The sequence below is a fragment of the Neofelis nebulosa genome, chromosome X (assembly GCF_028018385.1).
Source record: "Neofelis nebulosa isolate mNeoNeb1 chromosome X, mNeoNeb1.pri, whole genome shotgun sequence".
NCBI lineage: Eukaryota > Metazoa > Chordata > Mammalia > Carnivora > Felidae > Neofelis > Neofelis nebulosa.
The window spans coordinates 23,587,897-23,599,940 of record NC_080800.1 but is presented as its reverse complement, the minus strand read 5'-3'; the positions used below and the strand labels follow the sequence as shown (position 1 = coordinate 23,599,940).

General features: G+C 41.6%; 1 protein-coding gene across 1 annotated transcript; it reads right to left on the bottom strand.

Annotated features, from left to right (window-relative positions):
* Positions 1-3,892: 3,892 nt before the first annotated feature.
* MAGEB10 (MAGE family member B10) lies at positions 3,893-5,446 on the bottom strand. The gene has a single exon (XM_058712890.1). The coding sequence runs from the start codon at positions 5,392-5,394 to the stop codon at positions 4,348-4,350; it is 1,047 nt and encodes a 348-aa protein (XP_058568873.1). The 5' UTR covers positions 5,395-5,446; the 3' UTR covers positions 3,893-4,347.
* Positions 5,447-12,044: the final 6,598 nt, after the last annotated feature.

Below are 12,044 nucleotides of genomic sequence, written 5' to 3'. Positions count from 1 at the left end.
GCTTCCGTCATGAACTTCTCCAGCCCAACACAGGCTCTGTATGTGTGCTGCTCGATAAAACAAAAAGCGTGCAAGTGGCATACTAGTTCTCAGATACCTTTGTCTGGAGGTGAGAGGCATGCTTCTGCTCATATTTCAGTGCCAAGGATAGTCACTTGACCCTTCCTAACTACTAGCAGAGTGTCAAGTAGCCTCCAAGGATAGAGAACAAGACATGAAGTAACTGAGCATCTGCAGACCTTCCCATTAACTGTTACATAATAGGCACTCAGAAAACAGCAACTATTACAATTTGCTATGACATTAGCCCTCTTTATTCCTGGAGGATTTTCTGAGAAGATCAAATGTAGCTGCCGTTCAACAACTTTTTCTAGTGCCCATGTGTGACCAGTGTTTTCAAATACAAGATCACACCAGTTTTCTAAAGGGCACTGGAAATAATCTCAGCAGGAAGATGTCACCCCTTTTCACTGTATAGCCCCTTTCTGCTCTGACCACGGATTATAATAATGTTATAATCTCAATACACTCAGAATTTTCTGATTCCTTTTGCTGCATGGAAAACCTATAATTTGTGAGTCTCTGCTATCCACTACCTGAAGAATGTGGCTGAACACTTGTTCAGGTGTCTTTAAGCACACTGAAAAATTAGGATTTCCCTCTGAGGCAGATAGAGACAAGAGTCAGGATTATGCTGGTGAAGTTTTTTTCTTTTCTTATGAAAACTGGTGTGTCTGCCAGGGAGATATTTGCTGTCTTGGTGGTGGACTGAATGATTGTTCCACAAAGATGCCCATACCCTTATCCCTGCAACTTGTGAATATGTTATGTCACATGGTCAAAGGCACTTTGGATATGCCATTAAAATTAAGGAATGGACCTTCAGAGAGGGAGATTATAATGTATTACCTGAGCAGACTCAATCTAATGACATGAGCCCTTATAAGCAGAGGACTTTTGTTTGGCCAGAGGCAGAACAGAGATGCAGCACAGTGGGAGTAGGAGAGTTTCCACATGAGACAAAGTCAACATGCTGTTTCTGAAGTAGGGGCCCATTTGCAAGGACTGGAGGGAGGCCTTGAGGAGCTATGGCAGCTGCAGCTGACAGTCAGCAAGGAAACGTGGCCTAGGTCTTATCATTACAGAGAACTGATTTCTTCATAGAACTGGATTCCTAAAGCAACCTGTGCAAGTGTGGAATGAGATTCTTCTCAGTGTCTCCCCATAAGAACCCTGACTGACAGCTTGATTTGGGCTTTGTGTAACCCTGAACAAAGAAAACAGCACAGCCAACTCATATGTATTACCTACAGAAAGGTGAGATAATAAATGTGTGTTGTTTTAAGTGCCTTGATTTATGACAATTTGTCGGCAATAGAAAGTTACTACATTCTCCTGGAAGGACACCTGAGTTTTTAGGAATCCAGCTTCTGCTGCTTGTTGCTATATAGTGATTTCTTCACACCTTCATCATCTACCACTTAGGAGGGAGGCTTTGGTTCCTGACCACTTAGTTAAGCTCACTCATCAGTTTATGGATTCAGTGGCCAGTCTCAAATATTTTATCAGATTAAGTTCTTTTGTCTTACTAATCCCATCTGCTTTCTAAAAACTCTTTAGGGGCACCTGGGTGGTTCTGTCGATCAAGCATCTGACTATTGGTTTTGGCTCAGGTCACGGTCTTGCAAGCCCAGCATCGGGTTCTGTGCTGACACCCGGAGCTTGCTTAAGATTCTCTCTGACCCTCCCTTGGTCAACCTGTCCCTGCCTCTCTCAAAAATAAAGATAAATAAATAAATAAACTTAAAAAAATAAATTAAAAAAAATATTCCCTAACTTCAGGGTTATCTTTCAAGAATCAGTAGATCCTATGCCAAATCAGACTGCTCAACTGCTCACAAGCTAATTTGGAAAAAAAAACTTTGAGTGAGAGAGAAGCACCGAGAGCAGATGAGCAGTCTAAACTTCACTGCCAAAGTAAACAACCACATGGATGGGATTACTGTTATCACAGAGGGATTCCGTGGTCAGGCATGGGACAGACAGGGGACACCTTCAGGAGTTTGGAATGCACTAAGTTAGGGGAAAGGCACGTGATTCTGGGGCTTCTGTTTCACTGTGAACAGAGTGCAGCCTTATGAAAGGAAGTTGGACAGCTGGTCAGGATAGAGATTTTGACATGAGGGCATACTGGGAAGACCCAGGGAAAGAGTGACGTAATTCAGGAAGCGCTGGAACTGGTCCCAAATTCTGGGACCTGGGTGGAGTCAGCTCTCAAGGAACCCTGCGGGTAGAAGCAGGAGGAGCCTAGGTAAATTAAGCCCACCAACGCTCCTGAAATTGTTTTTAATTCTCATTTTCTTCTTTATTTATTTCAGCTGGGCTTAATACATTGGCCACAGGGTCCTTCATTTCAATTTCCTGAGATATTGTGGAGTAGTGAGAGTAGAAATGAATTAAGAGACAAAACATTTGCTTTATTCAAGGAGTGGAATAGTGAGGGACCGTAAATGAAGTCAGACCAGATGTCTAGTCCCACTTCTGACATTTATGAGCCAGATGAAGTCAGGAAAATTGCAGAGCTCTGTAAGACTTTTCTGTGAAATGAGCTAGAGAGGTCCTATTCTGTAGGACTCCTGGGATGTATATAATGTATGAAAGCGCTCGGCACATGTCTAGCATGTATTCTGTTTTTAATAATTTGCAGTTATGACTATTACTTTTTTGACCCAGACTTTACTAAAATCTGCTCTGTGATTTTTTTTAATCCAAGAGGTATCAGAGAATACGCAGCACCCTATGAGACAGCACAACAAATCAGCCAACATGATGCATAGCAAGTAAAGCTAAATTACTTACTATGCGTGCTTTTCAGGATATGTTATTTATTGCATGTTGGGGAGAGTCTTCCCAGTTAGGTGGAACTTAAGAGTTGTTGGGGTCAAGAACCAACTCCCTCCAACTGTCCTTCCATCCAAACCACTTCTCTTTTCATTTATTTCAGTTCCATTCAAAATCTATCCCTCACTTGGAGTTTGCCAAATTACACATAACTTAATAAGATGAACTTGAATGTAGTGGGAGGTTTCTCGAGGCCAGAGCAAAGATTGCTAGCACAGTGGCTTCTAAGCATATCCATGTCATGTGAGTATCACCTCTGTTTCTCAGAAACTCCCTGGGGATGATATGCCTAAAACACAGTTTGTGTGCTGTGTTGAACCGCACTGGGAAAAGAACCGTGGGGAAGGATGCAGGACACCTTACATTCCCCAGGAGATTTCTCTCTGGTTAATTCATGATTTTAAAGTAGCTGCTAAATAGTTTTCCATTCCAGGCTTTACGTCTCTTAACTCTGGACACAACTTCTGGGGGTCTGGCCCCTACCCACCGCCCCCACAGCCTCATCTGACCCACCACCCAGCTTCTTGTAAAACTGACTCACACCAAAGGACTTGCAGTTGCCCAAAGCCCCAGACCCGCTGGCCTCAGGGCACCTTACACTTGACTTCTCACATCTGGATCCTCCCCATGGGAGGATGTGAGAAGTGAAGTGATAAGTGCCCTGAGGCCAGTGGGTGTATCCCATCCTCTGTCCTACATGACAGCTACTTCTACACTCTCAAATTCTATGGGCACAGTGGGTCTTGATTATCCTGACACTCCCAGTACTAGCACGAAGACTCCCAAAGAGCAGATGCTCACGGAATGTTTGAGAAATAAACGAGACAGTGTGCAAGACGTCTAATTTATTATGCTATAATTAATTCTACATTATTGAATAAACTAAGCACATCTAAGTGTGTATATATATATGTGTGTGTGTATATATATATATATACGTATATATATATGTATATATATATATACGTATGTATATATATATATATATATATATATATATATATGTGTGTGTGTGTGTGTGTCTATATTAACTTGAGAGAACAGACCAAACGGTGATAAAGGAATGTAAAAAATTCATCATCTTTTACACTCTCTATTTCTTGATCCCAGCATTTTACTGCTGAGTTCTTTCATGGAAATGCTACGATGTTATGTTCCAAGTAACTAAATAAAATGGAAAATTTCCCAATTTTTTCTATAAAATTGTAAAACTCTTACTCTTAAAACTCATGAACATCAATAAATGAGTGACTTATTCATAAACTCATACTCTGAAGCTACTTAAACTTTCTGTTAAAAGGAGCAACATTTAAACAAATATCCAGGTTCCTACATAGAACACAAACATGTTATATATTCTCTGGTCCCCAGCCCCACCCTGACTTTTCACTAATGAGAACATTAGCTGTTCTCTTCAAACAGATAGTAAATAACCTTCTTCAGCCTTCACTTGGGGTAGGAAAAGCTGCTGGCTGTGGCCTTGGCACGTGCACTGGCCATGGCAGCGGTACTAGCCTTGGCTAGAACTCTGGCTCGGACTCGCTCTTCCTCATCTCTCAAAGCCTCTTCATACCAGCCTGGGAAGGCAGTGGGGACGGTATCATGGGTCTTGGCCACAAACTCAAGGACTTTCATCTTGCTGGTCTCAGCGTAGGCTCTGGGGCCCCACAGGATCTCATAGTGTGGAGGATCGCTGTTGGGCATCTGGCGGTACCCCAGGTACTTTTCTTTCACCCAATCTTTGGTGATGAGCTTCTTGGGATCCCCATAGATGAAATTCTTTATTCCATCATATAACCCCATCATATTCAGCACTTCCCAGACTTCCTCCTCGGTGGCACGGTTGCCCTTTGTGAAGATCACACCCAGGACAGTCATCAACAGGCCTGTCTTGGGCACAGCTCCATTATCATTCACTCTTGCATCACAGCTCCGTTCCAGTTTGTTGATAAGGACGTAGATGTTCCTGTTGGGATCTATTTCCTTTAAATCAAGGCCAAAGACCAGCTCCAAGTGCTCAGAGGCTTTCCTTAGGATCTCATGGAAGTGATTCTTATAAATCTGGATTACATTTCTCAGCATATCTGCCTTACTAATTGGCTCTTTCACTTGATACTTGTACAGCAGGTAGTATACCAACAGAGCAACTTCCTCTTCTATAGGGCCTCTGCGACATTGCTCAGTGGTATCCCTGGCCTTTGAGGTATTTTGCTTTTCCTCCACTTGATTGCTGGCATCTTCATTAAATTTTGTGTTTGAAGCAGCTGCAGCAGTAGTGCTGGTGGAGCAGACTCCTCCAGGAACTTTAGGACTCCCGGGTGTTCCCGTGGCAGGGGAGCTCCGGGGAGCATCTTTGAAATGAGGAGATGGGGAAGAGGGAGACTCTTCTTCCTCTGGGGCAGTGGTCTGAGCAGGCACCAGACGCTCCGGCCCTTCTCGAGCCTGGCGGCGTTTTTCACGGGCACGAAGCTTACTCTTCTGGCCCCGAGGCATGATTCTGGTCAGGGACAGCAGGCACGAATGTGGAAAAGAGAATAGATGATTCAGTGACCTGGAGAAAAGAGGATGAAATAGTGTGATATCCTTTGGCAGAGAGATACCACCTTGGGCTTTATCAAACAGCCATTTCTTCAGGTTCCTTGAGGGTACTGCTCTAGGATCCCACAAGGCTCCTCTTTTTGGATTAGCCTTTCCTCTGAGGACTCTGGAAGTAGCCAGAGTTCACCTTGGGCTGAAGCTTTCCACCCCTACCTGAGTCTACGGGAGCTGATACAGGGTTTGGCAGGTCCAGGCTCTATGGAGCCTCCCTTGTTGTGGAGTAAGGGACATTTCCATTCACATTCAGCACCATTTCCTTGACTTCTGATAGGACCTGTGGTCCTCTGATTAACCGATTTGATGCTGCCTCTTCATTCCAAAGCCCTCACCTCAACTGACGTCCTGGAGGAGGAACTGAAGGGGCACTATATCTGAGCAAATCTGCCCAGGGCCGCCCTAAGACGACAGCAATGGCAAAGCTATGTGGGACCTTCTTCATCCTAGGATAATTAGGGTTCTCACTTTGCATTTAGAGTCCACAACTTGGCTTCTTGCAGGGCCTAGGACTGCTCTCTTGGCTGACCTTAGACCTATCCCCTCAGAGCAAGAATTATACATTTTTGAAAAATTTGAGGAGTTTGGGGAGGACTCAGTCTAACGTATCTTCCCCAGGGACCCCTTTGAGGGATGATATCACATGGAGGGCTCTGTGAAAAGCCTCTGTTCTGTGATGAGTGGTCTGCCCAATGCTCAGGTTCCTTATTATGGCTCCTCTCCTTGACTGCCAGTTATCCTCCCTTCTGCAGACTTTGAGGGCTATAATAATCAGACCAAGGCAGTCATCCACCAGATATCCTAGAATATGCAGTGGGGGGGGGGGGGGGGGGGTAGGAGTGGGAGGAGACCCAAAATGATAGATATCCCCAGGGTTTTCCAGAGCTGATCACAGAGGAAGGTCCTGACTCTGTGCATCCCCCTCTGTTCTCACTTTGACCCCTAGAAGTAACTAAGTTATCTCCTCTTGTCTCCCTGAGACCACTGAGGATAAAGTGAGAGGCATCTTAGCCTCACAGCCCTGCTAAGGATCCACCAGGGCTTATAGACGGGAAGTATTCTTTGGGGCCCCTTTTGTCTTGAGGGAGGAATTCCCCTCAGTCCTTTTTCAAGGTTATGAACGTCACTCAAAACCACCCCTAGGCCTCCATCTGCTAACCTGAGTCAAATAGCCTTAGACCAAGGCTCTTATGCACACCTTTTCCCGAAACTAACCAAAAGATGAAGCAAGGGGGCACCCGAGCCTTATGGTGGCCACACTAGGAGCCTCCAAGGGCACACAGCAGGGGTGGGGCTCTTTAGAGATCTGGTTTCTCCTAGAACACAAATAGGGGCGTTCATCAACTCCAGGCAGAGCCTGAGACTCAGTCCTCTGATCGCTTGAGGCACACACTGGAGTCAAATATCCTCACCCCTTGGGGTCTACTAAGGCTGACAGCAGGGGCACGGCTCAGAGGGGGCTCCTCTCTTATGGAGGAGGGGAAGTTCCACTGAGTTCACTCTACGTCCTCCGCTTACACCTCTGATACTAACACCCTGGTTCGGTGCTATTATTTATCTGAGTTCTCCGAAGGAGAATTCACCCAGCAGTACATCGGGTAATCCCTGCCTGGAACCATCTAGGGCTAACTGCAGTGGCAGGACTGCGGAGTCTTATGTCTGTAGGGACGGAGTGGAGGCGGGGGTTCCTCAAACCTTACTCAATATTCTTATCTTACCGGAGATGAACATGGATTCCCCCCTCCACCGATCCGCCGCGACCCTCTCAGAACAGGGGCGCACCTCCCACGGACCCCAGAAACGGAAGTCAGTGTGGGCACATCCGGCTCCTCCTGCCTGGGGCCTCACAAGGGGGGACTGCAGAAGTCGGGCGATAAAGAGTGACTCTGTGGTGCCCTCCCTGTTAAAGTGTCAGTAGTACTCAAAGTCATATCTAAGTAGGTTCTCATTTTGGCTCCTGGTGCATTGACTAAAGGGTCCCTGGGAAATATCCCCCTCTCTACCACCCCATCCTTCCCCCCACTCCAACCCCACCCCACCCCACTCCTCCTCCACCTCCCCCATCCCGCCCCTCCCCCCCTCCTCCACCACCCCACCCCTCCTCCACCCGCCCCTCCTCCTACATCCCTCCCCACCACCTCCCCTCCACTCTGCCCCTCCTCCCACATCCCTCCCCCACACCCCACCCCTCCCCCCAACCCCCCCAAACTCTGGACAGTTTCTCAACTTAAACCCTTGCAGATGGCGGATCAGTGTCCTAGGCAGGGTGTGAGATTGAGAAACTGCAGCACTAGGTAGGAGGGGCCAGAACAGGTTCTGAGATGTCAGAGAAAATGCATAGTGACCATAGGCTCTCTTCACTATTCAAACAGACTTTTGGGAACTTTCTGTTAGAAAAGATCTACTTCCTATAGGAAAGAGGCAGATCTGCATAATTTTGTGAGACCCAGGTATTTTTATCTTATCTAATATTGAACAGTGTAGTGAAATTAATTTTACTTTTGGTTCTCATTTATAATACATATATACATGTCCTAATAATTATTGTATTGTATGGCAAGGCTCTTGATTTTACTGTAGTTATCTACACACCAGTTTTTTTTATAGTCATTTATTTACTTAAATAATCAATAGCCTTTTCCTTTGGATTTTGTAAATGATACTCATATTTAAAGCAAATAATTTCTATTCCTTTTTACTATTCCTAACGTTTATTTCTGTATGCTTATTCTCGGGTTATGCATTCTGATCCAGTTTTGAACAGTTAGAGTTGGTAGCATACTGCTATGTGCTGTTCCTTACATTTATGGGAATGCTACAGACATTTCACATTTAAGTTTGTTTCCTATAGACGTGAGGAAATGGAAGTTCTCTTCTAATGTTAGTCTGCCAAATGGTAGGATCATGCATTCACGTTGAATTTTTTTCAGAAGTTTTTTCTGTACTTCAGTACATGATCAAATGCCCTTTTAAATCTTATCTGTTAATGTAATATTTTAGGCAGTTTTTTCTAATGTTATAGCATCGTTACATTTCTTGGAGTCAGCCTCTTTTTTTTTTTTTCCTTCTCATTCACTGCTATATTGAAACTTAGATGAATTTATTTAGGATCTTTGCTTGTAGGTGAGTGAGCTTGGCTCAAGTGTTCTGTTTTCAAAGTGTCCTCAGCTGGTTTTCTTATCAAGGAGAGCTAGCCTAGGAAAATAAGTTGGAAAATTCCCCATTTTGGGATGCTTTGGATGTGCTTACATGAGATGGCAATTAATTATTTGCTTGGTACTTGGTAGAACTGGTCCCTGACTGCCCTTGTCCTGAAACATTTGAAGGTGACTGAAGCTTTGAGGATGGTTTACGTTTGTATTTCTCAGTAACAGTTTTCTATTCTGTTTGAACCTCTTGAGTAATTAATACTTTTTCTGAATAATATTCTATTATCATTTGGAGTTTGAAATTTAGTGGCTACATACATATTCTATTTGTTGTAGAAATTTTCATCCATACACCGCAGTAAAGAGAATAGCGTGGTAAAACCGATAGACCTGACGTCAGAATCAACAATCATCAATACATGACCTACCTGTTTACATTTATACCCATATCTACCCCCATTTCTGCCACTGAAATAACGAGAAACAAATCCTAGATATCATGCCATTTCATCTTTAAATATTTAAGTATCTATTTCTAAAACACAAGTTTCCTTTGTGAAACAAATGTTCAATACTTAAAAAATTAATATACTCAAATATCCAGTTATTTTTCAAATTTACCTGACTGACATCCTTTTAATGTTTTTCTTTAATTTGGGTCAAATAAAGTCTATTCATTGTCCTTGCTTTTTATGCCCATTAATTTATAGATCCTACACCCTCCCACATATATACATTACCTGTTTTCCGTGTCATTTCTTGTTGAAAAAAATAACCTCATGTTTTTTCCAGTTTCACATGACATGGATTTTTTCTGATTGCAACACTGGTGTCCTTCTCCTTCTGTATTTCTTTAAATCACTAGAAGATTCACCAGATTAAGTGTAACTTTTTACTGTCTCCTTTTTGTTGTTTGGAAAGACATTCATGGTGATATTGTGAATTTTTATTGCAAGGAACCTAATGTTTGTCTCCCTTTGTGTTGATGTTTGCAATCTTTTAAGATTAACATATTTATCCATTAATTAATTAAGGGTTACACGATGTTAATTTTGTATTTCTATCATTTTTTCTGAGTTTATTAGTTGAAATAAATTTTTATGCAAAAACCTATCCTTGCGCACCATTTAGTAATGATATTTATAATGTTCTCTTATAATATTTAAATTCCTTTTGCACCCATATTTTGTACATTATTTAACTAATATCGCTTACTTCTGTTTCTTTTGTTAAGTGATGATACTTATAAAACTGTCAGTTATATCAGTCTTTTCAAAGAACAGTCTTTTGTTTGTTGGCTGTATTGTCTTCTAATTCATCATTTTCTGCACTTTATTATTTCCTACATTCTATTTCTTTAGTATTTCTCTAGTTTCTTGAAATTTTTGCATGTTATAAATATTTTCATTTTTTGTCTACTGAGATTTTAATTTCAATAACTGTATTTTTATTTCTAGGTATTATTTTAGTTCTTTTTCAAATTAGCCTCTTCTTTTTTTTCCAATTTGTTGTTCTTATGATCTCTGTAATTCTTCTTTCTCTTTAATGGACTTTATTTTTTACTGAGATATAATTGACATACAACGTTATATTAGTTTTAGGTGTACAACATAATGGTTCCATAGTTGTGTATATTGTGAAATGATCACCACAGTAAGTCTAGTTAACATCCATCACTACCCATAGTTACAGGTTTTTTTCTTGTGATGAGAACTCTTAAGATCTATCCTCTTAGGGGGTGCCTGGGTGGCTCAGCTGGTTAAGGTCTGACTCTTGATTTCGGCTCAGGTCATTATCTGATGCTGGTGAGATTGAGCCCTACATCAGGCTCAGCACCGATGGTGTGGTGCCTGCTTGGGATTCTCTCTCTCCTCTCTCTCTGCCCCTCCTCTCTCTCTCTCTCTCAAAATAAATAAATAAAGTTTTAAAAAAATAAAAAAAAATCTATCCTCTTAGCAACTTTCAAATATACAGTACAATATTATTAACTATAGTCACCATGCTATATGTTACATCCTCAAGACTTACTTATTTTATAACTAGAGATTTGTACCTTTTGACCACCTTCACCCATTTCACTCACCCTCCACCCTTGCTTCTGGCAACCACTAGTCAGTTCTCTGTATCTATGAGCTCTTTTTTTTTTTTTTTTTTTTTTTTTTTTTAGATTCCACATATAAATGAGAGCATACAGTATTTGTCTTTCTCTGACTTATTTCACTTAGTGTAATGTCCTCAAGGTCCATCTATGTTGTTGCAAATAACAAGATTTTATTCATTTTTTTGGCTGAATAATATTCTACTGTGAATGTGTATATGCATATTTGTGTGTGAGATATGTGTGTGTGTATATCACATCCTTGTCCCTTCATCCACGGAAGGACACTTAGGTTGTTTCCATATGTTGGCTATTGTAAATGATGTTGCAGTGAACATAGGACATATATTTGTTTGAGTTATTGTTTTCATTTTCTTCCAATAAATACCCCGAAGTGGAATTGCTGGACCATATGGTAGTTCTATTTTGAATTTTTCCAGTAACCTCCATACTGTTTTCCATATTGGCTGCACTATTTTCTTAATAAATCTACTTAAGACTATAAATATTCTTGTGAGTACCCTTGGGCTGTTTCCCACAAGTAATTCTATAGAGTTTTATGTGTAGTGCTGGAATTTTTTACAAGCTGAATGAATAGCTTCTATATTCCTTATCTTAGAATTTTTTGAATACACACACACACAAAAATATTAGTAAGTGCAGAAAATTATTTTTGATAAGGATGTGAAGAAGAGGAGAGAAACAGAATTATTTAGAGGAAGTATCAGAGTCCCAGGGGTGTTTTTGTTTTTGTTTTTTGTTTGTTTGTTTGTTTTGGTTATATGTGACATAAGGGACTTGAATGCATTTCATTGCTTGTGACTGAGTTGAGTTTTTTCTAGGAGTGAAAAGAGGGATCCACAGCTAGAAAATCAAAACAATATAATTAGCTAAGTGCAACTGTCAGAGATTATTCAGGAAAACAGAAATTACCCTAATTCTATAACTCAGACAGAATTTAATGGAAATTACTGGTTATTCACATGATGGAGAACCAAACCAAGTAGAGTCAGGCAAACCAATACTTAGCAACTTGAGGAAGTCACTCTCATCTCTAGTGTAGAGGGACAAAGAGAAGAAAGAGATAATGTTACTAGAGATTGGTAATTGGAGTCAACAGAATCTAAAACCACAGTTAACCAATATGATGGGAGCTAGAGCCATGGGGAAGAAATAGCCATTGAAGGAGAAGCCACCCGATGCAGAGGCAGAAGGAGAAAAACCATGGCTGTTCCTGCCCTCCTGGGTGATAATCTGCTGGTGTCCTTATTGCCTGAACTATGAGAGCATGAATCTCTAAGTAA